At 32.7% G+C, this 27509-nt stretch overlaps 1 protein-coding gene across 4 annotated transcripts in view; it reads right to left on the minus strand.

The window, feature by feature from the left end:
• The window catches only part of LOC128673681 (uncharacterized protein), a 66649-nt gene that overhangs the window by 30094 nt on the left and 9046 nt on the right, over positions 1-27509 (minus strand). The window contains exons 1-2 of one of the 4 annotated variants that reach the window (XM_053751703.2): positions 17489-17617; positions 10441-10473 (exon numbers count right to left, since the gene is read on the minus strand). Coding sequence is in view for 2 of the 4 variants with exons in the window: in XM_053751700.2 (XP_053607675.1) it covers positions 10441-10473; positions 16803-16840 (71 nt within the window). In the remaining 2 variants the exon portion in view is untranslated. Of the gene's footprint in view, positions 1-10440; positions 10474-16802; positions 16950-17488; positions 17618-27509 lie in introns of those variants that run through there. The other 3 variants (XM_053751700.2, XM_053751701.2, XM_053751702.2) reach the window with 3 other exon arrangements.

Here is a 27509-nt window from a genome sequence, read left to right on the forward strand (position 1 = left end):
TATCATAAATTAACTTGTAATTCCATACAGATACCCTACGATAAGATCCTTACATAAAAAATAAGTACTGGGCGGATTTTTGTATGGTTTTTACCAATAGATAGTGCGATTCCTATGAAAGGTTTAGGTATATACTTTATTATGGTTTTACACGAGCGAAGCCTCGACAGGCCGCTAGTTAATAATATTTTGAACTCAGTGTCATATTCAAAAGCGATTAATTTTATTAATTAACCGGTACATTGAGAAGATATTCAACATTTTATACAAATAATAATGTACTATCAAAATTGAGGCATTATTTTTCGTCTTCACTTCCTTTAACATTTGTTTCGGACGTGGATGAAAGGTTTTTAATTCAAAGTTTATCCTTATTTCTCTGTAAACGAATTATTACAATTAACATAAAACCCTTACAATGTAATCTAAGCCTGCCAGCCGGCTCATACAAGCATATACGCCTCAAATAGCTCTGTTAGGTACCATTCACATTCAGAGTTAAGGCGATGAGTAACCATGAGTTCCAGAAAGCATTCCCTTGTCTCCGTGCGAGTCGTCAGTAAATTAAAACACTCGCTCTGCATTAAGTCCCCTTAAGAAAAGTATTTAAATGAAATGTATTGAGAAAGTCACAAGCGGAAATGAGTTTCTTTCAACGTGAGCTCATTCACTTTTGAGTGACTGTTTTAGAAGTCCGAGCGCGCATTTTTAGTTTCTTTGGATGTCCCTTTACGTGCAATGTGAATTTTTCTAGTTAATTTAAGTCTAGTTTTTGATATCTTTTCACTTATATATTTATTAGTGTCTCGTAGACTTTAACTTATTTCAAAAAGGTTTTCTAGTTCAATTGATTCCAGTGACTCAAATTTATACATTATACCCTACATAGGTACTTATTGATCATTCAAACCTTTCTTCCTTGAATAGTTTAGTCGAAGTTGAATCGAGTAAACAACTAAGGTGTTACATTATTTTCTACTATAGACACGTAATATCGATTGAACATCGTTTCAAAGTCCTTAGAGTTATCAGTGTCTTTAAAAATAGTTCAAAAAACTAATTTTTTACGTTTGTTGTTGAGTTGTTCTAAAACAACTCAACAACAAACGTAAAATAGATCGATCACAAAAAAACACAATATAATTACTTTGAGGCCCTCCGGAACGACCTGGGTAACAACCAACCACTTTTGACATTGGTCAAAATTTTACAATGCCTGATACATTTCACAGTTGCACGATGACAAGTTTGGAGGTTACAGTCAGTGCTGGATCAAAGTCACATCTGTTAACATATAAAGACCTTAGTATTGTGAAAATAGTTTTATTAGGGTCGTGAATTGTGTTTATTATGATGAAGGTTAGGACAATCTTATTATAAACAGAGAGAACCTCGTGAAGAACGGAAACAGATGATAAGTTTGAAGTTGTTACTTAGCTACTTATATAGGCATAGTCTTAGCTAGTTTCAAAATATCTGCGTTCTAATTACCTAATTGAAAATTAATGAACCCGGCTTATATTATAATTATATTAGACAGGTTTACTTTAAGAATCCTATAATTATTTATTCCAGTATTTGCATATTTGAAGAAGGTTAAGATGTCTATAAAACTCTTCCGTAAATCTTGCACAGTTTAATGAAATTTGTCTTGGTTTTCAGAATAAGCATTTTATTTTTAGCAGTTCATTCAGCCAGTTAAATATCGATAAAGAACTCAATCAAGACTGTTTACAGTTTTACATCAATTCTCTTTGCGTATTAATGTCATTAATTACATTCGATTTTAGAACTAATCATCAACTAACTAACTTCCTTTTCTTTTATTAACCTGAACAATCAATTGTTCTTAATCACGTTTATTATTTTTAAATTTATTATGCCTCTGGTATAAAACTCCATCACAAAATCTTTGACCTTTTCGATTGCTATGGTGATACAGTATCCCATACCACTAATATTACGAGTAAGTATAAAGGCGAAAGTTTGTGAGTATATTTGTTACTTCTTCAACCTCAAATGGCTTAGCCATTTTTATGAAATTTGGTAATGAGCTGGTAGCTGATACTTTGGATTAATACCTACTTTCAATTCCGAAAGTTCCCGTAGGATTTCAAAAAAGTCTGATAGTCAATGGCGCCTTATAAAGTAGATGGCGCTACTGTGAATAAAAACGAAAGTATTTTTTATATAATTTCGCGGGTAACACTGCGGATTGCAGGTAAGTAGTGTTTTGATAAAGAAATATACGTTAATTGATCTAGTATTATAAATTATTAAGTATTCTAGTAGTCTAGTATTATTAATTAGTTTTCATATTGGTTGATACAAAGCTGGTTTACAGTCAAACAAATGTCAAGTTACCCTGCTTGGGACTCTATGCTGCACAAATGGCGGCGGATATCAATGAATTTGGACAGATTAATGTTCTGTCCACTGTACGTTGATTTTGCGCAATAATAGCTCTTTGCTTTGGTTAGCTCATTTAATTTCTTAAATCATATTATTCATCATAAACTTTAGAACTGGCTCAGTACAAACATTGTATAAGAAATATATGTACTTATGCTTTCGTAAAATTAAAATTTTCCACGATAATAGTTTGTATGTGTGTCAGTTTAATAAGGCATGCAGCCAAGGTCCACGATGCATAAATACTACTGTCGCTTCTATTTTCACGGATGTGAACACGCAGAGCAAAGATTTTATCAATGTCACGAAATTTTGGAGAAAATACTACGAAATCGTGGCTTTTAAGTTTAATGCCTATTTTAATAGCTGCATTTAGAATTACTTAAAACATTGTAAGACAGATTTTAATGCGTCTCATACCGAAACTGATTTCCAACTAAAATATGTGGTGAAACACTAGCGTCAAGATTTTATTCAAGTCGTTTAAAGGCATCACTGTGGTAAGTAATAGTATGGACACTACAATTAGTGTTATGTCAGATGCTTTTAGGCGACTTGACTAAGATGTTGACACCAGTGTCAACAATTAAAACACTCTAAAAGAAAGAAAGGAAGAGATATTAGATATCAATGTAGTGGTCAAATAATAAAATAAATCGTGATAAAAAATATGTTAATCAACCCAAAAAACAATATACAAACGATTATATTATAACATCAAGTAAAGAAAATAATAACGATACGACATTACATAAGATTGAATATAAATACATACATTGACCATATCATAAACAACGAGAAATAAAAATTCCAACAAAAACATTCAAGCGCCTTTATTGCTGAAGCTATGCCGTTATTCGTGTAGGTAGACACGGTCACAGTTGGCCACGTTTTGGACAAACGCGTAGGTTATCTGGTAAATGACCACACTGAGTCAAACTCTTTTATATGGGCTCTAAATATAAAGACCTAATTACGGAATTCCGTATGTAATTAAGTATGTTTGTATCATGTTAGCTGTTTATTCTAGATCAGCGACTGATAAACAGTGGCTTCAAACCTCGTTAGAAATTAGTTATCGAAACGAAAAATCGAAACTACAATAATGACAGGTTGCTATATTGACGATTGCAACGTCTATTTTAAAATTACTCTTAAGTAAGCCCTTCACAGACAATTCATGCGAGAAAAATAACATAGCATTATTCGTTAATTTTGACAATTATTTTCAATTTGTCGCGTTAAGACAATATTTTTGTATTCGTAAGTATACTCAATGAAATCAATGCACTTTCAACAAAAGTAGAAAGTGTAGACAGACACGACACTTTCTTCGAATTAAATTCCACGCTGTCTTTCGGAAGTTAAATGTACACATTACGAGAATAGCATGATTCGACTCTGTCGTAAAAACAAATATTTACTTACAGTCTGGGTGCAGAGAGACCAAGTCGAACCGCGTAAATATTACATGTGTCTCTATCTCATCTGAATGTTTTCCCGATTGTTTTCTCAGTCATCAAACATCCAGGTCCGCTTTCCTACTTGTTCCTCGTCGCCATTACAAAGTAATACAAATAAAGTGTTTCAATGTCTAATCATAACACAACTTAAGTGTAAAACAAAGTCGTCCACCGCGTCTATTTCTCAGCTTTCTTCTTTTAAACCACGCAACGAATTTTGATGCAGTTTTCACTGTTATTTAGACAATTTACTAACAGAGGTTTATACATACAAAACAGCGTATTAGACTGTGCGAAGCCTCGCCAGGTTGCTACTAATAACTGTTTCACAATTATAATATGAATAACAAAGCACGTATTTACACAGTTGATAACTAATTGTAAGAAATGTATTCGTATAGGCAAATAATTACTTTGTTGAATTTCCATTTACATAATTCTCGGAACTATAAACCTAAATAATACGGAGAGTAAATATGTAAAGTTAATAATTTATGTATTTTCTGATTGAAAATATTAAATATATTACTAATTTGTAGGAAAATTGTTAAATTATTGTTACGATAATAATTAAGTAAATGACTGCTTGTAAAATAAATAACTTTTTCAAGGGCATGTACTTAAGTAAACATGGTGTGTACTGAATAATTGCGAAAATACTTTGCGTACGTTACGACGTCGCGTGGTTACAAAACTAACAACTTTGCTTACTGTCCCTTTCTGACTTTGATTATTAGAATAAGACAAAGGTTTGGCAGCGAGCCATCGATGTCCAATGCTCAATCTTGACCTAGAGTTACATTTGTAAAGATACTTTCACGTGAATTCAGAATAACAAGTGTGTGGGTGCACTAGTCTTTGAAAATATCTAAATTTAATAATAATTACAAGTGGCCCGCTCCAGCTTTGCTCGGGTAAAAACATCATAAATTATATCCCTAAACCTCAAGAATCATTGCTAAACACTATATACAATATACATACGTAGTTTTTGAGGATATCGCGTTCATACAGACAGACGCGATAGGGCTACTTTTACTCGCTGTGGATTGTTTTATCTAGGTAGGTACATGTTCAGTCCGTGATACTTTCGAAAAGTTATTTACATAGACTGAGCATTTAGACAAAAGACTCTATATAAAGATAACGATGGACATATAGTCGCATGGAGTTTTTGTGAGGAAAGTATATAAATCGAATTATTGGGCTCGATGACTAATTATCTTGTTAGTAATGTGGTTTCCTAATAAATTTAATCAACTCACAGTTCAAGATGCTGAAATTAAATTCATGAAACCAACTAACTTCACGTGGTGCATAAAATCAAATATTGAACATCCGAAGAATATTTTTAGATCCCATTGTAATTTCCTAACGTTGATAAATTTTCGAAACGTTTAAATTGGAACAATGAAGTTTCTGCGTTACTGTCGCAGTCGCAAATCATGTTTTATTGCACAAGAATCTGCTTAAGTATTTGTTTACAATGTAAATAGCTAAGTAGAAAAATAAATACTTTGCCAATAAGGTCTGATTACCGATTTTTTGCCTATCAATGTAGAATAGAAAGAATATTTATTGAATACTTCTACGAATGATCGATTATCAAGGTAAATGTTAATCTATATTTATGAATTATGACTAACCAAAATCATTATCTCATGTTATTCCTGTTACATACTCGATTATGTTACTCTTCACACCATTTAATCAGAAATAGCAATCAACACCCATCCTTCCTAAGACAAGCGTGTTTATTGTGTGTCTGATCGAATCTATTGAAAATTATACAGATGTAACACCTCATGAACGATTTAATTATACAGACGGCGCCGAACACATGTAGAGACAGCGTTGTTGATAACAATGACATATTAGCATTTAAATGTGGCGTGTACTTGTGCCCTAGAATGGGGACCGCTCCATATCCTCCCGGGGATATTGTATAAGGCGACTAAGGGATACATAGCCTAGGCAGCTGATAGGCTATAATAACAATCCCAAGCAGGGTTGTCGTCGGAAAGGCGCCCAGTTGTAAAATCTTCAAAATTTTAAGCTGATCCCGGGCTTGGCGGCGTCACAGCGCCAAACCGGTTCCGTTTGGCAACATGCGGAGATGAGAAGGAGATTAGCGAAGAAGAATCTCAAGTCCATAAATAAGCTGCAATCTAGCCAAGCTTGGCCTTTGAATTATTTTTTTAAACTCTTGGCCGTAGGGATGAAGATAATATTGTATGTGTACAAAGATAATGATAAACACAGCAACATCAATGATTGTTAACGTCACACGACTGTATGTTTTGGCCCGAGAAGCTACAGGTGTCTACGACATCCCGACGTGATTGTCCATAAACAATAAAACACAAATAAAATAACCCACGACCTTATTTTATACTGGTTATTATAGTTGTTATTCGGGCCACAATCATATATTAAGTAAGTGATTTCTTGGCAATAGTATTCCTTGTTTATTTCAAAATTCACATATTTTTTCGTGGGAATATGTTTCAGTAACTATTAGTAGTACTAGTATCTACTATTAGTAGAAGATGAATTAATTAGGCTTATAAAATTAATATTCTTACAGTAATGTTACGAAAAAGTCGAGTTCAATTTCATGATGCTGCAGAGAAAATTAGTATTACGCAAACATAAAAATGGTGTATGCGTTGCTATGAAATCGAGATTTTACGGTTAACGGAAAGAAATAATACGGTAATATTATTTTGATTAGTTCCAGTAAAATTAGCTTATCTAAACGTCGAGAATTCAGACGAGTGTAATTCGAGTCAACGGCTGTACTGTTGCAGCAAGAGAATTTAATTCGAATCACAATATTTAACCTAATACTTCATGTTAATTTTCTTCAAAAAATTATAAGTTTCATGGACCGAGCATGCTGCAAAAAATTGCATGATATTTAAATTTATAACCCTTTAGGCTTCGGTCACCCACTCTCGTATACAACAAGAGTTATAAACTCAATGTGATACTTAAGCGGTTTCACCTCCGCAAACGGGCTGGCATTTCTGTAGATTAACTTCACATAACCAATTGGAAGGGTCACAAAATTACTTACGCGAAAAGTGACACGACAGAATAACAACAAGTTTTGATTCCAATTTGTAATAAATATTTTTTGCGTATCTAAAACTTTTGTAATCTATTGATCATACAGAGCCTCATTAGTCTTTTTATTGCTTTTTTGAAGAAGAAGAAGTGTTAGCATAATTGAAGGAAAATATGTGCTGCTAATGGAGTGAGTGGATAAGTAAGGATGCCAAGGGCAGAAAAGACACAAAGCTAAGAAAGTGGAAAAAGTAGGAATGCGGACCCTTGCCTCTGAGTCTTTACGGGTAAGGAAGTAATCTGGAAAGCCTAGATGAGATAAAAATGATACAAAAATAAATTCCATTAATTTAAATAGCAATAATTAGGTTACATGTAAAAAATGTAGGTATAGCTAGAGAATTCTATCTTTACATTGACAAGGAGGCGTTTGAATTCCTACGTAACAGAAATAGACGTAACGAAAATAACCGAGGATATACCTACATCGCGTGCCTGGTTCCGCTTCCGACCATGCGCAAGAGTTTGCGCGCGGTAACGAGCGTGTGAATAATGTTCTATCTTTTTTCTTCGTCTGCTCGAGATTGCGACTAATCGCATGTTTTGTAGTATTATCTCACTGATGTATCTTCGTCACCATATCTTGTTATATAAATCACTAATCAAATGTTTGTTTTTGTTGGTGATAATCTCTATCTACCAATGGGATATTTTAAACATTTCTTTTTATAAAATAGGGAAATCCCTATTTATTATAACTCGAAAAAAAAATTTTATCTCGGAAAAACAAAAAAATGCTTTATTTTCACTGCACTTTATCATGATTTTACGAGTATTTACCTATAACACATTATATTGTAGTTGTTAAGGTGTAGCGTTTACTTTGTTTACCGTTTTATGATATTCTATGCCAAAACGTTCATCATAATAATAAATCATCGTATTATCGGATATTTTTAAAGACAGTTGCGTCAAGAGTTTACGTCATGGGTTAACTTGTAACAAGGTCAATTACCGTTGCAAGCCATTAAACATCTTTATTTATGAGTACAGCATCTAAAACACCATTTCCATTGAGGCAAAATTATATAGAATGACAAAAACTATCTAAGTCAAACATTCCATCCCTGTGCCCTTTGAGTAAGTGTCCTTTTTGTATTGCTGCAGCAAGCACTTAATTTCATTGCCCATGTTGTATTTATATAAGCTGTCTCTTATAAGATTATTCTGTATCTCTAATTTGTATTTATGTATTTTATAGCTACAAATACATATTTATCTATCTATGCAATTGCCATTGCCATGCTCTAGCGATAATCATCCACCAACTAGGAAATAGGAAAATCTTATGATTATTTGGTCTGGCGACATTATCACAGTACAGATTGTCATCATAATAATATGGAAAGAGACACGAATAGCTGCTGTAATATTCAATAAACGTCACCGTCGTTTGCCATCGTTCACTCTGTGTGAACTGAACGGACATGCAGTCCAGAAAACGCAGCTTCCAATAGAGGGTCAATGACACTCTTTATTTGAGAACTTTTTTAAACTCAAAGTCCTACTGCTGGGTAAAAGCTTTCCCTTTCTGTTTCCCACCACTTCTATCCCTCACCAGATGTTGCCATGCCATCCGACAGATAAAGTCGAAAGCTCTATAGATTTAGATAAATATATAATCTGCATCTATATTCTTGGCTCTCTCTGCCCCGTAAGAGATGGAGATGTATGTATGGATAGCATCACTCATATAGAGCAGACAAAGTTATAGTGTTTGTTTTTAAGCAACACAGCATTACAATGCAAATAAATATTTTTTTATGATTTATGTACAAATTTCTACTAGATCCCAACCATCAACAAATAGACGATTCCGCAATCGGAAAACACAATTTTAATTGATGTATTGTGATATAACGTGCAACATTCTGCAGGTATGTGTAGTTTGTGATTTAAAACGTAAACGTCTTTAACGCATCAATGCATGATAGATAATGTTGTTACTATGTAGTAGTTTTGCCAAAATGAATTCACGCAGTAAAAATTGTGTAGAAGCATTATACATTGTATAGTAGACCATTTAGTTTAGTAGATAGTATCACTCTGTTCAGCGCTTAACAATAACAAATAAATTAAGCAATATATACTGGTATTTAAACTCAACATTGAATGTGTGACAATAGGCGAGTTTTCTATTATTAATTGTGTTAAAATTCAAGTCATAATCGTGAAGTTTTACTCTGTTTGTATATGAGAACAATTATACAATAGAACCTAAAAGAAACTCTATAAAAATTGGAAAAAAGTACTTTTTCATTTCTATTCTGTATTCCCTATAATTTGGAACAAGCTACCGGTACTAATTTGTATGCACGTGTTCCAAGTGACAAAGAAAGTGCTCCGACGCAGTCGTACGTGTCTTTACTGTTTATAGTTGAGGATAGACTAAATGGCGATATGTACAGTCAACAGCACATCAAGTTAGTAATTTGCAATGAATTTGGATGGGTTAACGTTCTGTTGACTGTAGATGGTAACACACCCACATTAAATATACCTCCTACTATCACATTTATCTTTATTTATCTAAATATTTTTAATAATATGTCCCATTTCTCGTTTATATGTTGCTTGACCTTTGAAAATGGAAAACTAATTGCAATGTTATGTTCCGATTATATAGTTTAAAATATTTCACCATGTATTAATATTTTTTCTTCATATCACTTCACCAGTATAAAACGATGTCGCTTCTCTCTGTCTGTCCCTATGTAGGTATACTTATATCTTTAAAACTACGCAACGGATTTTGAGGTGGGTTTTTTAATAGATTGTGTGTTTGAAGAGGAAGATTTAGGTGTTCAATTTATTATGATTTTAGCCGGTTTTCTTAAGCTGGTCGCTAGTTTCTTGATAAAGGAAAATCGTTACAAATCAAAAAAATCACTTCAGGACAAAATCGCACACATTAAAATAATACATAATGCGTCGGTTTACTGCCTTTAATAGGTATATCTACACATATCATGTTTTAAAATAATTTGGACTCGCGGCAAAATATTCAGTATTTTATAAGCAAAATATGTAAAAACAAACTTCTAACTGCACTTAACCTAAGTGCAAGATCTTGTCTTAGGTTTAGTAACTGCTATGATGCTGGCGGCTTATTAGCAAGGATTATATCAAACTACAAGGTATGAAATAAAATCTTCACATCACTACTTCGGACATAATCGTCTTATACTTTCGAATCGACTTCGTTCTTTATTATTTCATGTATCTGTCACATTTAAACATATTTTGATACAGTTTTGAGTTGAGAAAATTTTCCTTTCTTCTATTAAGAAAACTTAGGTATTTTTATTTACAGTGTGACAGGTAAAAAACTCTTTGATGTTGGCAGCTCTACGATTTTAAAACAATAGATGAATTTTGTTATTATATACATTGAATTAGAAAAAACATTTATGTGTTTAATGATGTATTTACTTACTCAAAACAAAAGTATAACACAGCTCCTAAATTCCTGAAACAAAAAAAAAACAACGTTATATACCTTTGCTAACGTAGATACAGCTACGTAACATACCATGCATATTGATTGATTGAGGAATAAAGTTAAACTTGTGTTTCACAAGTATTAAATAGGGCTATCTAGCAAACTTATCTAGAAGTTAGTTTATCTGTCAGATTACAATATGATATTTTATCAGATAGTGGTAAAACAGGCCCTTACTCTATTATGAGTGTATAAGTCATTAACTTCGCCCCGGGGCTTCGCTCCCGTGGGAATTTCGGGATAAAAGGTGTTATTCCAGGTAATATTCTACCCATGTACCAAATTTCATAACAATCCAGTAGATTTTGCGTGAAAGAGTAACAAACAAACATATGTACATACATACATACACACATCCTCACAAACTTTCGCATTTATAATATTAGTAGGATGACCGAACTCTCACTATAACAATATACCTATTCCAAAAATGATACCACGTATAATTACATACGTAATGTTAGTAAAATTTTACACGTATAAAGAAGTATTTTTGAATTTATCATCAACCAAAATGCAAATAATAGATTACCTTTGGAATGATTCCAATAAAATAGTTGAAAGCGAAATACTTCATAGGCAAGCTTCTAATTTCATTAATGACAAGAATATTTTTGTTCAGACAATCAGCCTTGTCGAAATGAAATACTATTAGATGTATACTGTAATATAGTTACCGATACATTTATGTAATGATTTACTGATTAAAATTGATTATACTCAAACAATTATGTGGTCACCGATGGCTCTCTCCCTCGGTCGATGACCACGGGTCGTTGTAACACGGTCTGAAACGTGCGAGGTATGTATGAAAAACTTACTTGCGCATGTAATATCTGTACATTATTATAAATATTTATTACTAATATCTTAGATTCTAAGCAACGTATCGCTATGAAACCTATACCAGATTTTAAGTTAGACTTAAATTCCATACAGAACTTTTGCGTGATGCGCAAACAAATTTACAAGAAAAGAGACAGCCAAAAATTCTAAAAAAATGTTTTGCTTTTATTAGTTCCTTTAAACATCCCCAAAACTGAAACATAAATAAAACTGAAATAATCAAACAAACATCGAATAAAAATCAAATAATATAGAATCTTTGAAAGTTAATTAATAATTCAATCCTACATACCGCATTCATTAGCCACTAGAATGAATCACCACCGCTAATCATAAATAGCTATTACATTATAAACTTCCACATGGCATAATAACTTGAAATTAAGTACTGTAACATGACTTTTTTTAATGGTTTACGAATAATCGTTTTTTCGGGATTTGATTTATTTTTCCGAGGCTAGCTATTTAAAAATACATAAAGAACTAAAATAATTTGAAAATAAATGCAACATAAACATTATTTCGATTCATTCGATATCAGGGCAAAATATTAAAACTAGTAAGTACGTAACTTCATCCAAATTTAGTACTAATAAATATAAAATAAATACTAAAATACAACGAAGGGTAGTGAATCTGACCCCATGCCCGTCCGTTTCATTAAGGGTTCAGGGTGGCCCCTAGTAGACAGTAAATTAGGATTCGAAATGACTTCGCAGTCCGCTTCCCGTCTCCCGTCTCACCGCAAATTAGCCTAATTTTGCAATTTGAAAAATTGCTAGTGGAAAATATGACCGAAACTACTCACAGAAAACTAAAACGAAAACTCCCTATAACTTATTATATAAATTGACATACTTAACGGATTGGTGCTTTTCTATCTGAACATTCTAATACTACAAATTCTAATAATAGTTTCCTTTCAATATTGTCTGAAGAAAGTTATGTAAATCAAATATATCTATACGCTCCAGCTCTAACGAATATTCAGAAGCAGGATTCGAACTTGCTCCTTTCGCACGCCTAAGCAACTGAACTATCGCTACCACACTCCTCTATTCAACCTAATACATATAATTAAATTCTTTAGCATAATAATTAATTAAATGAATCATTTATAAACATCGTTCATTATGAATAGTGCAATCAGCAATAACCGTCCAATGAAAGGAATGGTTTTGCTTATAAATATTAATAGAGCCACTAAAACGTCAATAAGTACCGGCCATCACCATTTGGCAGGGGCGGTCCTACCAGGATGCAATGGATGCATCGTACCCGGGCGCCCGGTATCGAGGGAGGCGTTGCAGTTTTTTCAAATGTCTTTTTTTATTTATTTGTGTATAACTTTAATGTACAAATTATAATATGTAGAAGAAGCGAAGTAATGCTAAGAGCATTATACAACAGTCAAACTTTTTTTAGGTCTTGTTGTCGATTATGAGGCTGTCATTCAATTAAATTAAGCGCCAACGGGGGTGCCAGAGAGTAGCTTGTACAGCGGTAACAAATAGACCAGGGCCACCCCTGCCATTAGGGGAGGGAGGGCAGGAATCAGTCATTAAGGGAAGAACGTTGCGAAATCAAACGCAAACTCGGACTGAGTGAGAAACTTCTCCTAATTGCCACTCCTTTGACTTAAATACCAAATAAAATACTAAACGTTCGCAAACTCGAAAAAGATCTATTTCAATATTGTTTTTGAACTGTTTACTCCTTCAGTTTTGCAAGATATTACGGATTCTTTTTTCATTTCTAAAGTAAAGTAGATGTGTTTTTAGTATTCTGTAAGTTTACGTTTAATAGAGAAAATTCTAACGCTTTGATGCTAAACGAATGATAAATGTGATTTTATTTTCTATGAAACTGTTTTACTATTTCCTACTTTATTCAATAAATGCAAATCTGTGTTGATGTTTTCTTATCAGTAACGCCTCAACCATTACGCGGAATTGTATAAGTATACACAGCTTTACTAAACACTTGTCAACAGAATATTTTTTGCTGTCTAAGCTGTAAAAGCTAGGTTAAATCTTCTTAAAACTTAAATATCTATTTGAGTTTTAAGTTTTATCCCTATATTCACAAAGTTAATGTAAAATTATTGGTAAAATATTACAATTGTATTCTAGTTTTATTTAAATTTTACAGAAGTAGCAAAACCACATAACCTAACGGTTACATTTTTTATTTATATTCATTCCATTTAGTCACTAGCTTGAATTTAAACACGTCGTTTGTTTCTAACCTAAAACAATGAACCGGTTTCATTGTTTTTGGAAAAGACGCGTTTAAAATAAAGCTAGTGTCAACAACATCATAATTAGGGTTATTAAATGTAATCCTCTTCCTAGCAACATGAAGAAAATCTCAAATTCTTGAGATTTCGCAATGATGTTTAGAGTTTCAGAACTCTTGAACTAAGTAGATGCCATTTGATACCTGGACCACAAGGATATAGAGAAAAAGTAGCGTAACGTATCAATTGCAATTCAAAGAAAAAAAAACACTATTCATCTGACTTAAGATAAGTGTATACCTATGGACAAAATAAAGATACAAATTTAGTTAGTCCTAAAGTAAATTCGTGACTTGTTTTATGGGATACTCTTAGTATCTCTCAACTATCTCAACGATACAATATAGCTTTTTTATAGCTGTTTCCCGCTGTCCACTCACGGCAAAATTAATCTGATGCGTTTGCAAACTTTCACCCCCATTTCTGGTGTCTGGGGGTAGAAAGTACTCTATATTTGAACTCGGGCCAATAAATATACTTATGCATAACACATTTTATGTATCTACAAGAAGAAGACCCAATCTATACAAAACATAGAGGTATTATTTATATGCCAAGTCAATAATAATATTGAGAAAGCCAAAGTTCATGCAATATTTGAGCACTTTGGCTTTAGAGCCACAATGTGTTACAATCATGGAATTAGTAGGTACTATGTACAGAGTACCTACTAATTCCATGATTACGATAGCCTCGTCAATTTCCCAATATTTAAAACTGAACATTCCAATTTCAAACTTCGTCAAGAAAAACAGTGTTGGAAGTGCAAAAGGAAAGTCATAACACCACGATAGAAATGAGTTTAAAATCTGTACTCTCGCTGCTCTGTAGCCAGCGCGCCGGCTTCCGATGCCAAGGTCGGAGACAGGTTTTTCCCGCGTCACACACCGCGACGTCTTGCGGCAATTTCAACATGACATATAATACCCTTTCGTCTACAGTCGGTAGTGTAGGATACTTCCTACAAACGAGACGTCGTTAAAAACAAGACATTAGTCTCTTAAATTTGCAGTTTTTTCTTCTTAGGGTTGTTTTGAGAGTTAGGGTTGCACCGTCATATTTGACGTTGATTTTAAAGAGCGCGCCGCTGATGTTTAGAATAAAATGGCGTAAGTACTTCGCGTTTTTCCACGCACGTTAATTTTGTTTAACCTTCAAAGTTGACGGTGCAACCAACCCTTATTTTGTAGAAATGTTTCGGCGTTATTTCAGCTGTGACAATGTTGATTGTTTCATATTCTAAAACTATACAAAGTCAGTACTAACTTATAACAAACCAATTTCAACCAAAAACTACTTAAGGTGAGTAGCACCAATCAATTTTGACGATAACTGTACGTATACTATGTGCCGTCGTTTAAAGATTAAATGACGTAGGTACTTTGTGTTTATCTGTGTAGGTTAAAGTTAACCTCAAAATTCAGTAATTTATAAAATACATCTTAAATTTTATTATTTTACAGTTATAATAAAATAACAGTACATATATTTTCGGATATACATATTGCACATATTTTTTTAGCATAATATAGCAGATAAGCGAATGTGTATACAAAAGACTGTACAATTATTTGTATGAACTGATTGCAGCATACTAAATCGTTTTGAAGAAAATTGATAAGTATTTTATAATTCATATCTCAACGGCTTCTGATATTTCCGAGAAAATTCTTAAAATAAATCTATTCCAGATTTATTTTTATTACAAGATTGACAGTAACAGTGGATGGACTTAAAAAGAAAAATCGCCGGCCCGGTCGTCGTTGGAGATTATAAAAATGTTCAACATTTGTCGTATTGAAATTAGCTTTGCATTAAAAAGCGTATTTATTATCAGATCTAACAATAATACGCTTAAAATTAAATATTCCCTTTTTAATATTAATATATCTGTACGATTTTTTGATTTTTTAGGTATGTATAGTTTTTTTGCACATTGCAAAATAACTAGCTACCTACGTTCGAAATAAATTTTGAATTTTTTTTCAAAATTATTAGATGTTACACTTAAATTTATCGTAGGTATTTGATAATACTTGAATATGCAATGTATTTTTTTAAGTTACTGTATTTAGCATAGTTGAAGGAGAGAGGCGTGAACGAACAAATACGGATAATTATGTTATGTCACAGTACATGTTGCTAACGCTACGGTACAGGTACAATATTTATATTTCTTCTTCTTATATAGGCGTCCATTAATGAGAGAGTGGTCGGGATTATGAGTCGGTATTTTCGGGCTTGGCTGCTGTTTTTGCGTTCTCTTATATACTAATGTATTTAAGTTTAAAATTTTGTTGTGTAAAAGTTTAAAGTTGTTGATATCTTTACCCAAAAAAAAATTAGTAGCTGTATTTTATTAGATATAATACTTAAGTCTCTCTCTGATCTGAGCGTTTTCCCGATTAATTCCTTAGCCGTTGAGAGCTGGTGTCAAGGATTCGCATTCCTACTTTATCATTTCCACTTCGCACGGTCGACTTTGGCATTCGTAGTTGTCAAACTATTGGTACGCAGTTGAAATAACTTAAGCAATCAGGATAAATATCTAATTTACCGTAATATATCGCCACACTACGATATACTTTATTTATATAACACGTGTGTTATTAACATATCATTAAAATATTAACATTTTAAACTTATTCATTCAAATTATTGAATATAAGTAGAATAAAAGGTTTAAACTAGCTTTTAACCTTGAACCGATGGCACTAAACCATCTAATAACAATAAATTAACTAGTCATTGTTATGACTTTTGTGACAAGTTATTAATTACGTAATATTTGCTGTATAATATGACAATCAATATATTTATAGCGTGTTCTTGAAAATACACAGCTTAAATTACAGTGCCTATAATTTGGTTAAATTAAACAATATATTTATATATAAGAAGATTCAATATAATGTTAAGAAGACCGAAAATGATAGGGCACGTGACTAATTTTCATTTTGGTAACTATTCGAAGGCCCCTAATAGAAACACCAGTGAAAGATAACTGTTATAGTGATAATGCTACCAAAGATATTACAAAAATAAAATCGCACATTTTCAAACGTCCAAACGCTCCATACTAAATGATACTAAAACGTGACGTCACGATTGAGTACTATCTTAGCGAAAAAACTATGACTTATTGAATTACCTGTACATCAGCACCAAACAATACTGCATGTATTTCATTTAAAAATAAATAATAATATATCAGACACAATCACTCCACACATTACACTCTTATTGTTATTAATATAATTGTGTTTTATCTAATTCGAAATCTAAATATTTGTTCAAATAAACATTACATATATGCAATAAAATAAACAAATCCAAAATATCGATCGGAGTCGGTGATTTTGTAAATTGATCCACAGCGCGCTTCGCGAGTGTTTTGAGCGGTTTGAAGAAAGAGCGTGCGCCTACGCAAGTCTGCTATTACGAGATTCGTTGTCGCCGGCTCGCTGACAAGGTTGCCTGGAATACATCTCTGCCCTATTTTCTTTAGACCCTGAACTACAGAAAATTTATTCGTAGATAGCAATTGTGATGATTCTATTTTCTTTAATTTTTACGTCATTTAATACTACAAAAAATAATCATTTCTTTAAATAATTGACTAATTGAAATAAATAAAAAAACTGATGAAAAATAAATTTACCATTCAAAATAGTCTCTTTTAATCGTTAAGGTATATATATGTATATGTCATGAACGAACAAACATTTTACTTAGTAGCTACCTACGTATGTAGATAGGTAGATACATTTTATTTGCATATTCAGATATTTTCGTGACTTGTACCTACTGTTTAACTAGTAATGTAAACACACTTACCAGTTTAATCTCTTATTAGGATTCACAACCACCAATAATGTTCATCTTATAGCACTGTTTGAACAGAGGTGACTCAAGAAATACTGTAGTCGAAACAATAAAAAACTACTGCAGATTTCGACTAAAAATGTTTGCTATCGCAAAATAGCCATTTGATTTTGCAACAGAGGACTATAAACCATCATAATAATCGTAAACAATTTCTGAAAGGATTGCCAATGTACACAATTACATATTCAAACATTACATATGTAGGTATACATTTTTATAGTTTTTTATGCCAACGAAAGTGAGCCTTTTCAAAGCTACCTAGTAGTGAAGAAACCTATACTCTGTCGTCAATGATTTATCTGTCTTTGTCAAGAAATAAAAGTTATTATGCGTAAAAAAGGGGAATATATTAGAGTTACATCACAGATGTCTGCCTATGAATCTATGAAACCACAATTTTTTGTTTTACACTATTTTTTTCTGAAGTTAGTGCACTGGACCGACGCTAGTAAAGTGAGATATTTATGTTTTTATTAACAATAAATAAATAATTTTATTTCATGACAACATCATACTATAGAAAGTGTCGTATGAAATAAAATATGCATTGTACACAATATAGAGATTTTAGCATTACGCACTTTAGCACACCACTTATTATATACGTTGCATTGTGATATTGCAATTTATGTGATGATGGATGATTTATTTACTTTTCACCAAAATATCTGACAGAACCGAAGATTTTATACTCATTACTGAAATTTCCGATAGGCAACTTTTCTTTCGTAAGGTAGGTAACATTTACAATGCACCAATGTAAACAATGCCACCAATCTCTTGATATGGATTTATAAGAGAATTGTCTTTCCTACAAGTAGAATATTCACGACTAATGGATTCTTAAATTTAAACTGAAGCCCCGAGGTCATAAGAATTGGTAATGATGACGACAACGGGTCAAGCTGTCTCCGGTCCGCAGCCGGCTAACCGTTAGCACAGATTAAATAACCTACAGAGTTATATGTCTAAATAATTTTAAAAATATAAGGTTTGCATTATACGCAGTCTGCGTGATCTTAAATAAATTTTCAAAATCAAACGTGCGGATTTTGAGGACAAAATATTTTACACCAGTTTCACTAACTTAAAATCGAGTTCCCAATTTTTTTACTCCTTTTAATTACGTAAAATTGGTTTTCTGTTTTTTCGTACAATGTATGCTTTTAGCGAACTATCAGTAGTTGTTAGTTGTCAATAAACTTGGACCATTGCTCGTCTTAACACATCCGCTGAAGGAGCTTCTCTATTTACACCTATGAATATAACGAACACCAAGTAATAGAAACATTGTAAAAACGTCATTTTTTTCAACATCCATAATTCTTCCTATGTATCTAAATTGGAATAGAATAAAGTCAAAGAAAGACCGAGAACTGTTTAAAAAGAGTAAAGAAAACTATTTCGTAAATTGCGTATTTAACTTTTTTTGTATTTGGCTTACATAAAACATAAGTGAATCGACCGAATCCACGTGTTGCCTCCAATGATATCATCGATAACAATGTTTGTGTCGTAAGACTTGCATTATTGGGACGAGCCGCGAAAGTTGTGAGGCCAGTTTTGCTTTGTCGCGGATGACTGCGGTGCCCAGGGTTGCCTACCGCTTTAGTTTGTAAAAATTAATATATACTATGTACCTCCCTTAATTTTACAGAATTTGTAACTTATCTAGATCAGAAATAAGAAATCTACTTATATTTAATTTTATTATCTTCAAAAGTAGTACCTATTTTATTGTTTAAAGAGCTGACAATAAAAATATATAAATAAATAAAATAATGCTCTAATACTGTAGGTACATAAACAGTATGCCAAGTCGACCGCTTAAAAAATGTGTTCTAAAAAACTCTAATTCTCAAATTCGTTCAACTATGTCGGGCCATGTCTACAGAATTACAATTATGGTGGAACTACAGAATAACGGCTTGTCTCAATAGTGCTAGTTTGATAAGAACCGCGAAAGTGGTCGCTATTGGTACCGTCGCAATAACTGCAGTAAGAAGTAGGGCTGCCAAAGAAATGATGACCTATTAAAAAAATTCTTAAACTTCATAAAATTTAATAGATGCAGCCAATTTAATGCTACACCAAAGTCACCTAAATTATGGTTAAACCACGAATCAAAGAAAGAAGAAATTTATTAAGGGGGACCTTTTATGTATTTGACAATTGTATTACTTATTTGACAATTGTCTATATGACAGAACATCAAAACAGCTCGGCCCACTTTTCATGCCAACTAATCATGATGTAAATATTATGTCGACGAACTACTTACCTACATCCAAAAATCGTAAAATGAAATACTGGTCCTAATTAGTTTTATACAAGGTAATTATAACAAAAGAATTCCAGCAAATAGTAATTTTATTCTAGTTTTATCACATGCACTTTCTTGAACAAAAAAAACTGCAAACTAGCAGTTGTGATTGAAAAAGACGATCTTGTGTCAGTCACAACAGTTATAAACGTGGTAATAATAGGTTCAGATACTAACTGGATACGAATGGATAGTTTTAATGTAAATAAACGTTAATTTGATATAAGACTGGTAATTATACGTCAAAGAAAGTTACAGATTACTAAAAAAAACAACCCATCGCCTCTATTAGGTATAAAATCGAAGTCTATGGACTGTATCGTCTACTTAAATAAAATCTAACACCAATATAATTTACAATCGATAAGGAAGATAATACTATACATACTAACCTACCTACTGCTATTGACTTATTTGTTTCCCATTTTAGTTGGAAATATTGAAATATAATAAATACAAACAGCCAGGCTCAATATAAATAGATGTTTAATGTCTATATATTCTACTAAACGCAGCCCTACCGCGGTACAACGCACTTCCAATAAGTCAATTGTTCGTCGACTGTGTCATCGGAGCTCAAACCAACCGCGCAAAATCGGTATAATGGCATTTATGGTGACGAAAAAATTAACTTGCCCTTCCATTCGTCTCTCTCTATCATCTGAGCGTTTTCCCAGTTTAGTGTCGCCCAATGTCCGCTTTTCGTCTCCACTTCACTTTAATAACAGGGTAACGGTTAACGAGTTCCGAGCAATGTGCCTTTCCTAAACTCCCATGGCTGGGGAATATTCCCCAACTCCGTTTCCAGGAAAGTTTCTTCAAAGCTTGTTGCGCTTCCAGGAATGTATCGTGGGAGCCGTCTAAACTTCAAGGGCACGAGTCATTCCATCGGATCTCTTACCACAATCCCGTGCTAGACCGTTTGTTTCTAAAACGGCAAAACAGTCCACACTTTTGCGATATGAGAGCCGGAATGGCCCAGACCATCGACGTCATCTTCACAAAGACAACGATGCGGGGCTATGCATGCAGAACCTAGACGAAGAGTTATCTTCGCTTGTTTAAAAAGCATATTTCTTCCTAATTAGTTTTCTAGTAGGGACCAATAAGCCTTTGACTGAGCCAAGGCTGTGACAGACGGACAGTCACCGAAATTATAATCTCCCAATCAAGTTCCCTGTTTACTTCGGAACCCTAAATTGGATCTCTAAATACTTGTCAGCCCAACAATGTCTTTGACCCCATGACCTATGCCTAACATTTTTGTACGAGAAAAATAAGTAGTACTGTATAACCTATGGTATATGTATGTCACTATGTATGTAAGCATGCGAGCTTCTAATTTCTGTTTCGTTTCATTACTATACTAAAATGTAAATACAATTCCTTAGAATAGTCACATAAATAAGTAAGAACATTCTTCAATTTTTGACGTCGTGAAATAAAATTGAAAAAATTGTGGATTGAATTGGGCGTTTTTTAAAGAAATAGATACCTAGGTTAATAAAACTTCTCTAGATGAACTTTAAATTTGTACTGCGTTTGTGTAAATGTGCATGTATAAATGAAAACGATTTATCATTACCTGTATTTGAAACCTTCAACATATTTTGTGGTTGACGCGGTTGTAATCTATTATATAATAAATAAGTCACTGTGGCCATATTGCTATCGGACCATGGGGTCTTGACCACCATTTTGGTAATAGTCATGTTGCCCAATTGGAGATCAAACGCAACGAACAGCTGTTTGGACACTATTTAGTTAAAGTTAACCAATTAGTCTGCGTTAGACCGCCTAGGCAGTCTTGGTCAATACTAAATAGATTACGAAAATGATGATATTTTAGTACAGCTAAGTACCATTTGCAAAAATATTTCGTTCATTTTTCTACCTACCTTCTGATTAAAATAACAGACAATAAAATTAAGTGACGACAAAAAGTTAATATTTTATCGGCAGTAATATTTGATTGTAGTTTTTATGTGACGCAAAAATAGAGCTACGCTATATTGCAATATGTGTCACCTGAAATTATACCATAAATCTATTAATGGATTATTCATATTGAAATTGCCCTTTGATCTAATAAGGAGAGACTTACTGTGACAATTGACATAATTTACCATGACTGATTGTTACCCGATACTTTCTAAATTACAGCTAACAAATATCCAGGTTTTTTTTATCTCACTTATTTATGAATAAAAGGTTGTTTTTTTAGTTTTATGTTCAACACTGTATTAATATACAGTGTTAAACATAAAACTAAAAAAACATGTTTTTGATTATTTATTCATAAGCTTATTTTTATTTTATTCCTTTTCTTAAATTAATGACTTATGAGTACCTAATTTTGATGTTATTTATCCACTAAAATGTATAAAATTTAATTTTTTGATTATAAATGTTGGTATAACAATTGTTAATTTATTTTAAGTTTGCTTAAGTAGGCCTACTCTTTATACGAGTAGTATATCATAAACACTTTGTTTTCGTCACGACAAAGAGTTACGAGTCATAAAAATATTTAACAATTGAAATCTTACGTGCGACATGCATGAAAGAATCCACTTGGAATCCACAAAATGCTGTGGAATAGAATTACGACATTTCGTGGTACGGCATAATGTCAGAGTAACCTATCGTTGCACCTATCACAAAATGCCGACGCTTTAAAATGGAATATCATTCTAATTTAGTAAATGACATTTAAGCATGAGTTTTTTCAAAATAATGTCACGAACTATATTGAAAGATGCATCCCTATGTTTTGAAGCTATACATTTTGCTTGTCATTATTTTATAATTTTCCAAAGATACGAAATCTTATCTAACAAAATTATCAACTTACTTACGTGTTACGCAGGTAAAAGTCAACCGCTTGTCAAGTTACCCTACATAGAACTATGAGTTTGTACGAATGTAATGGGAGCGAATTAGAATGATTTCGGGAAGCTGTTGTGCTGAGATATAATGCTATCTTAAGTTCATACACCAGTCTCTTACAATCTTACATTGATTTCACATACTTCTTAATGTATGTGTACCTACTTATAGATTGTGGAGAAAAATAAAGATTTTTTTATATATTTTTGTATAATTTTGGTTGGACAAAGAATCCAGTAATCATTCTGATCACATTTTTCGGATAAAACCTAATATTCTTCATTTTTCGACCCTTATACCTACTTAAATATGACTAAATAAACTCAATTAAGTCTAGTTTTCCAATAAAAAGTGCGACCAATTGTTCGATTACGAACCAAATTTCACGGTTATCTAGTTGTAATCGCCATTTTCGAATAAACCTCTCCTTTCGCACCGAAGCCATACTTTAGACTGTTTATTTTTTACACAACGACCTCCGTCGATGCGCCATGCAAATTTAGATGAAATGAAAACATTTTTTTTAAATCTGCATGTAATAAAAATCGTTTAACAGGAATATCAACTCAGGAAATGGCATGTACTTAACGTAAGAAAAACGGTTACTTATTTCTAGTACTAATATTATTCTACTTAGTATTCTACTATGTATTGAATTCTAGACATTGTTTCAAGGTCAATCAATCAAGGTTAAAGACAGCGTAAGCCACAAAGTACGAGCTATGTGTTAGACATGTGAAACTAATCGACATAACAAAATATTAGGATTTGATCGAAATATTGAACATATAGTACCACTGCTTCTGTTACGTAAATTAAATAAAAATAATTTATGAACAAATCTGGCGATTTAATCGATTCGCTACAATAGATAAATAGGAAATGAATAGAAATCCACTCCGTTAATGTTTCCTGGAATATCGTTGTGTCTCAGAATATACCGGATAAAATTTCAGTTTTATTCAACTGTTGAAGGAATATTGCACTACATACTGAGAATTACGGTGATAATCTAATTACCTATCTGAGAAAAGTAACACGTTATATGGCTTCTATAATGGACGCTTACAAGAGTTTGATATCGACACCGCCCGACATGTACAGTACAATCGTATCTACCTACTTATATAAAACCTACTATACTTACTAGCACGCAAAGAGATAAACCTATGAAATTAAATTTAACATAAAACTAATGTCGTTAAGTGGCATTTTGGTACCATGCCATACTTAACTAATACATATGCCATTTTGGCATACGTATTAGTTAAGTATGAATAACCTGTTGAAGAATGATAGACGCTCTATGTCGTTCCTGACTCAAAGGCTCTCCTTAGTAATTCAACGCGGTAATGCAGCTAGCATTATGGGGACCTTCGGGCCGAGTTCCGCACGGAGTGGTCTCATAGATTAATTAACTTTTCAACGAAGCATGTTGCAGATTTCTTTATGTAAACATTTTGACGAAGCGTCTTGCGGATTTTACTGTAGTATATTTTGACGAAGCTTGTGGCGGATACTTTTTTGTATATGTTTTGAATAGCATGAAATAAATTTGTAATCTGATTAAAAAAAACTGTTGAAGTATTACTATAACGAGACGCGACTTCATAGTAATGATACAAAATTGGGTGTTTAGCTTTTTTCTTCGTTGTTTTTCATATCAACTGTAACTTGACTTTTTTACTACCTATTAAGAACCCGATGTATGTTCATCTTATTCTCTTTATTGTATACGAGTACAATTAATACTCTGACACATTAAAACGTGTACAGTATACATATTTATGCAAGCAGCGATACTATTTTTCTTCGCAAAACAAAAAATAGAACTAACAATCTGTAGTTAATTTGTCATTTCTAAAATAGCTTGGCTCGTGACTATTTTCAACGAACTATGGACGTAGTGACACGCCCAGAATGACGTACTTTACAAGCATTATGATTTGGAATATAACAAAGTGACATAGGAAAAAATATTAGGGATTAAGATGAAGGCGAGGTCACGGGAAAATATGATTTTCCATGATACGTCTAGATGAACTAAAGAAAGAAAAACCAAAGAACAATTTTGACCACCCTTTTACATAACTAGATGTGTCCTGGGATTTGGCTTACCACTCTCGTAGGAATTTCTACTTAGAAGTACTCTTTGTGCTATTGCATATTATATTTATATATTATCAGTATATTGAGATATTTGCTATCCTTACTTCAGACAAAAATAAATATATAGCAATAATTAGTAGTATGAGTACTTTTCATCTACGTAAGTTTCGCTAAATTGTAAATACTGTAACAATTTTCTAGACTTTATTTGACACATTAGATACAACGTTCTAGATGGCTAGCATGTTTGATACTTCTCGTATCGTGGCATTCACACTCTGTTACTTATCGTGACATTCAGAAAGACAAATTAAATTTATTTGTGTTGTGAACGTATCGTGCATAACAAAATAACGTTGACACATTGGCTACAAATATCTACACGTGTTTCGCTATATGTCTAATATATTCCGTTTCCAGAAGAACTAACGAGAAAATATACTGGGAATTTTCTGTATCATAAAAGGGTGTGAAAAGATTAATTAAGGGCCGGCAACGCGCGTATTATAACCCTAGTGTTGTGGTCGTCCATAGGCTGCGGTGACCACTTCCCATCTGGTGTGCCGCATGAGTTTGCTTGCTCAGTAGTTTAAAAAATAATAATAATATTGGTAACATTAGTTCACCATTTACCTGACCCATTACAACTAATTTCCCAATAGCAAAATGATAATGATGGGATATTTATAATTGTTACTTCCGTGAAAGGACAGTCCTTTAGTTTACAAATATAAAAAACTGATTAATGCAAGTCATGCATTCACACAGTTTTTCATCAGTTATTCCAAATATTATTACTTGTAGTGCGAACGATTGGTTATAATCTATTGCGCAATAAAAAATATTACTTAACTATCTAGGTAAGTATTGGAATCCTTTGTCTCATAAACGTAACAAATGCTATGCTATTTGTCTCTCCACGAGGTCTCTCCTATTGCTCTGGACTTAAATGCCAATACATGGAACACGAACTAGATTTTTTACGCACTGAATGAACAATATCCTCTTTATGCATAACGGCGCATGCGCAACGTGACGGTGTATAAATATTACGAATGCATTAAAGTTGTAGTTATGACTCTATTTTTGTAAAATGTAGAATAGAGTTATTAAATAAACTAAAAACAGAAAGGAAAATAAAACAGAAAACATGAGTAAAGTAAACTGTCGAGAAAAACAAAACTAAGTTTTCAGTTACAGCTTTCCAGCTTTATATGTACCCAGTTTGTGCCCTGGAGTAAACCCAGTATATGATTAGACAAATTTACTAAGTGTAATCATTTAAATAACTCTTTTAAATAAGTTCAACTGATGAACGTTTGATCGGATCATACGATATGTTGCATAATAGAGACGGAATACATATATTTAAAGGTCTTGGAAGTAATACCTTTCACTATACATATCATTTTGTTAGTACAATTTTAGGAACCATTTGCAGACTAAAATGACAAGTATCACTTTCACTATATGTATGTAGTAGATTTTATTTTATTATTACCATTACTTTAAACCACATACTGGAAACTCGATCTAAATTACAAAGTTAATGAAACACTTGTTTTGTGAAATAGATCCCTTGTTATTTTATTAACTCCTATTTTGGGTTGTTTACGCAAGCACTCGAAGGCAAGCATTGCATTGTTCGTGCGTAGCTGCAAGCTAAGTGTTAGAATAGACTTATCGTTAACAGTAGAGCACGCGAATTTAAGAGATATGTGCAAAAGAAAAATAAATGTATGATTACATATTTTACCTGTGACAGAGTGGAACATAATCCTAAATAATATTATAAAAGCGAAAAAGATTTTTGTTTGTTACCTCTTCACGCTCTTTCTACTTAACCAATCTTCTTGAACTTTTGCATTACATGAATGCTTGAAGTATTGAGAAGGACATAGGACATACCTTTCATCCCGGAAAAATAACTATTACCGTGGGAAATTTTGTTTGGAAAATTTGCCTGCCTATACTACTAGCTACTATACTACTTAGCATTTGTATGTTTGAAAGCTATTTATATTTAAGTACTCTGAATTATTCTTGGTTAATTAAAAGATTTGCCACATAAAAATGTCTATAACGATTTTATAAATTTTGATATGACGGTAACTCTAAAAAATATTCTAGAATAAAGCTATACTATAATTGCTAGTTCAGATATCTTTACAAATACAACTCTTGTCAGTCATACGTTTTCATTTTCTCGTATTATATTTATCTCTGTCTCTCTATAATAAAATTATTACTCTAAGGCCTCAAAACAAAGGTAGCCGATAAAAATAATTCGCATCTTATTTCATGATCGCTATCTGATTTCGACATGGTCGTGAGAAAATTACTTAATACTTTGTAGGCACGTGTTCGAGAATTTGCTAAGTATTTATGGTATAAGTTATTTTAATGATTTATTACACAAATCTGGCCTACTTAAATATATTAACTTAGGTATTTCTCATGTTTAGTCTTACTTCTAAAGTTTTAGTGGTTGACTGGTTACACCCCTGAGACTCTATGTCTCTCTCTCTCGGGATAAAAATTACAACCCAACAAACCAAGTTTTTGCTATTCTAGCTTACTCTGCCGGCTCAGTTACCCCAAAGTAAATTTAGTTTAGTTTTCCGTTCTCCGCTACAGTTCAAATATCTC

This window comes from Plodia interpunctella, chromosome 11, assembly GCF_027563975.2.
Source record: "Plodia interpunctella isolate USDA-ARS_2022_Savannah chromosome 11, ilPloInte3.2, whole genome shotgun sequence".
NCBI lineage: Eukaryota > Metazoa > Arthropoda > Insecta > Lepidoptera > Pyralidae > Plodia > Plodia interpunctella.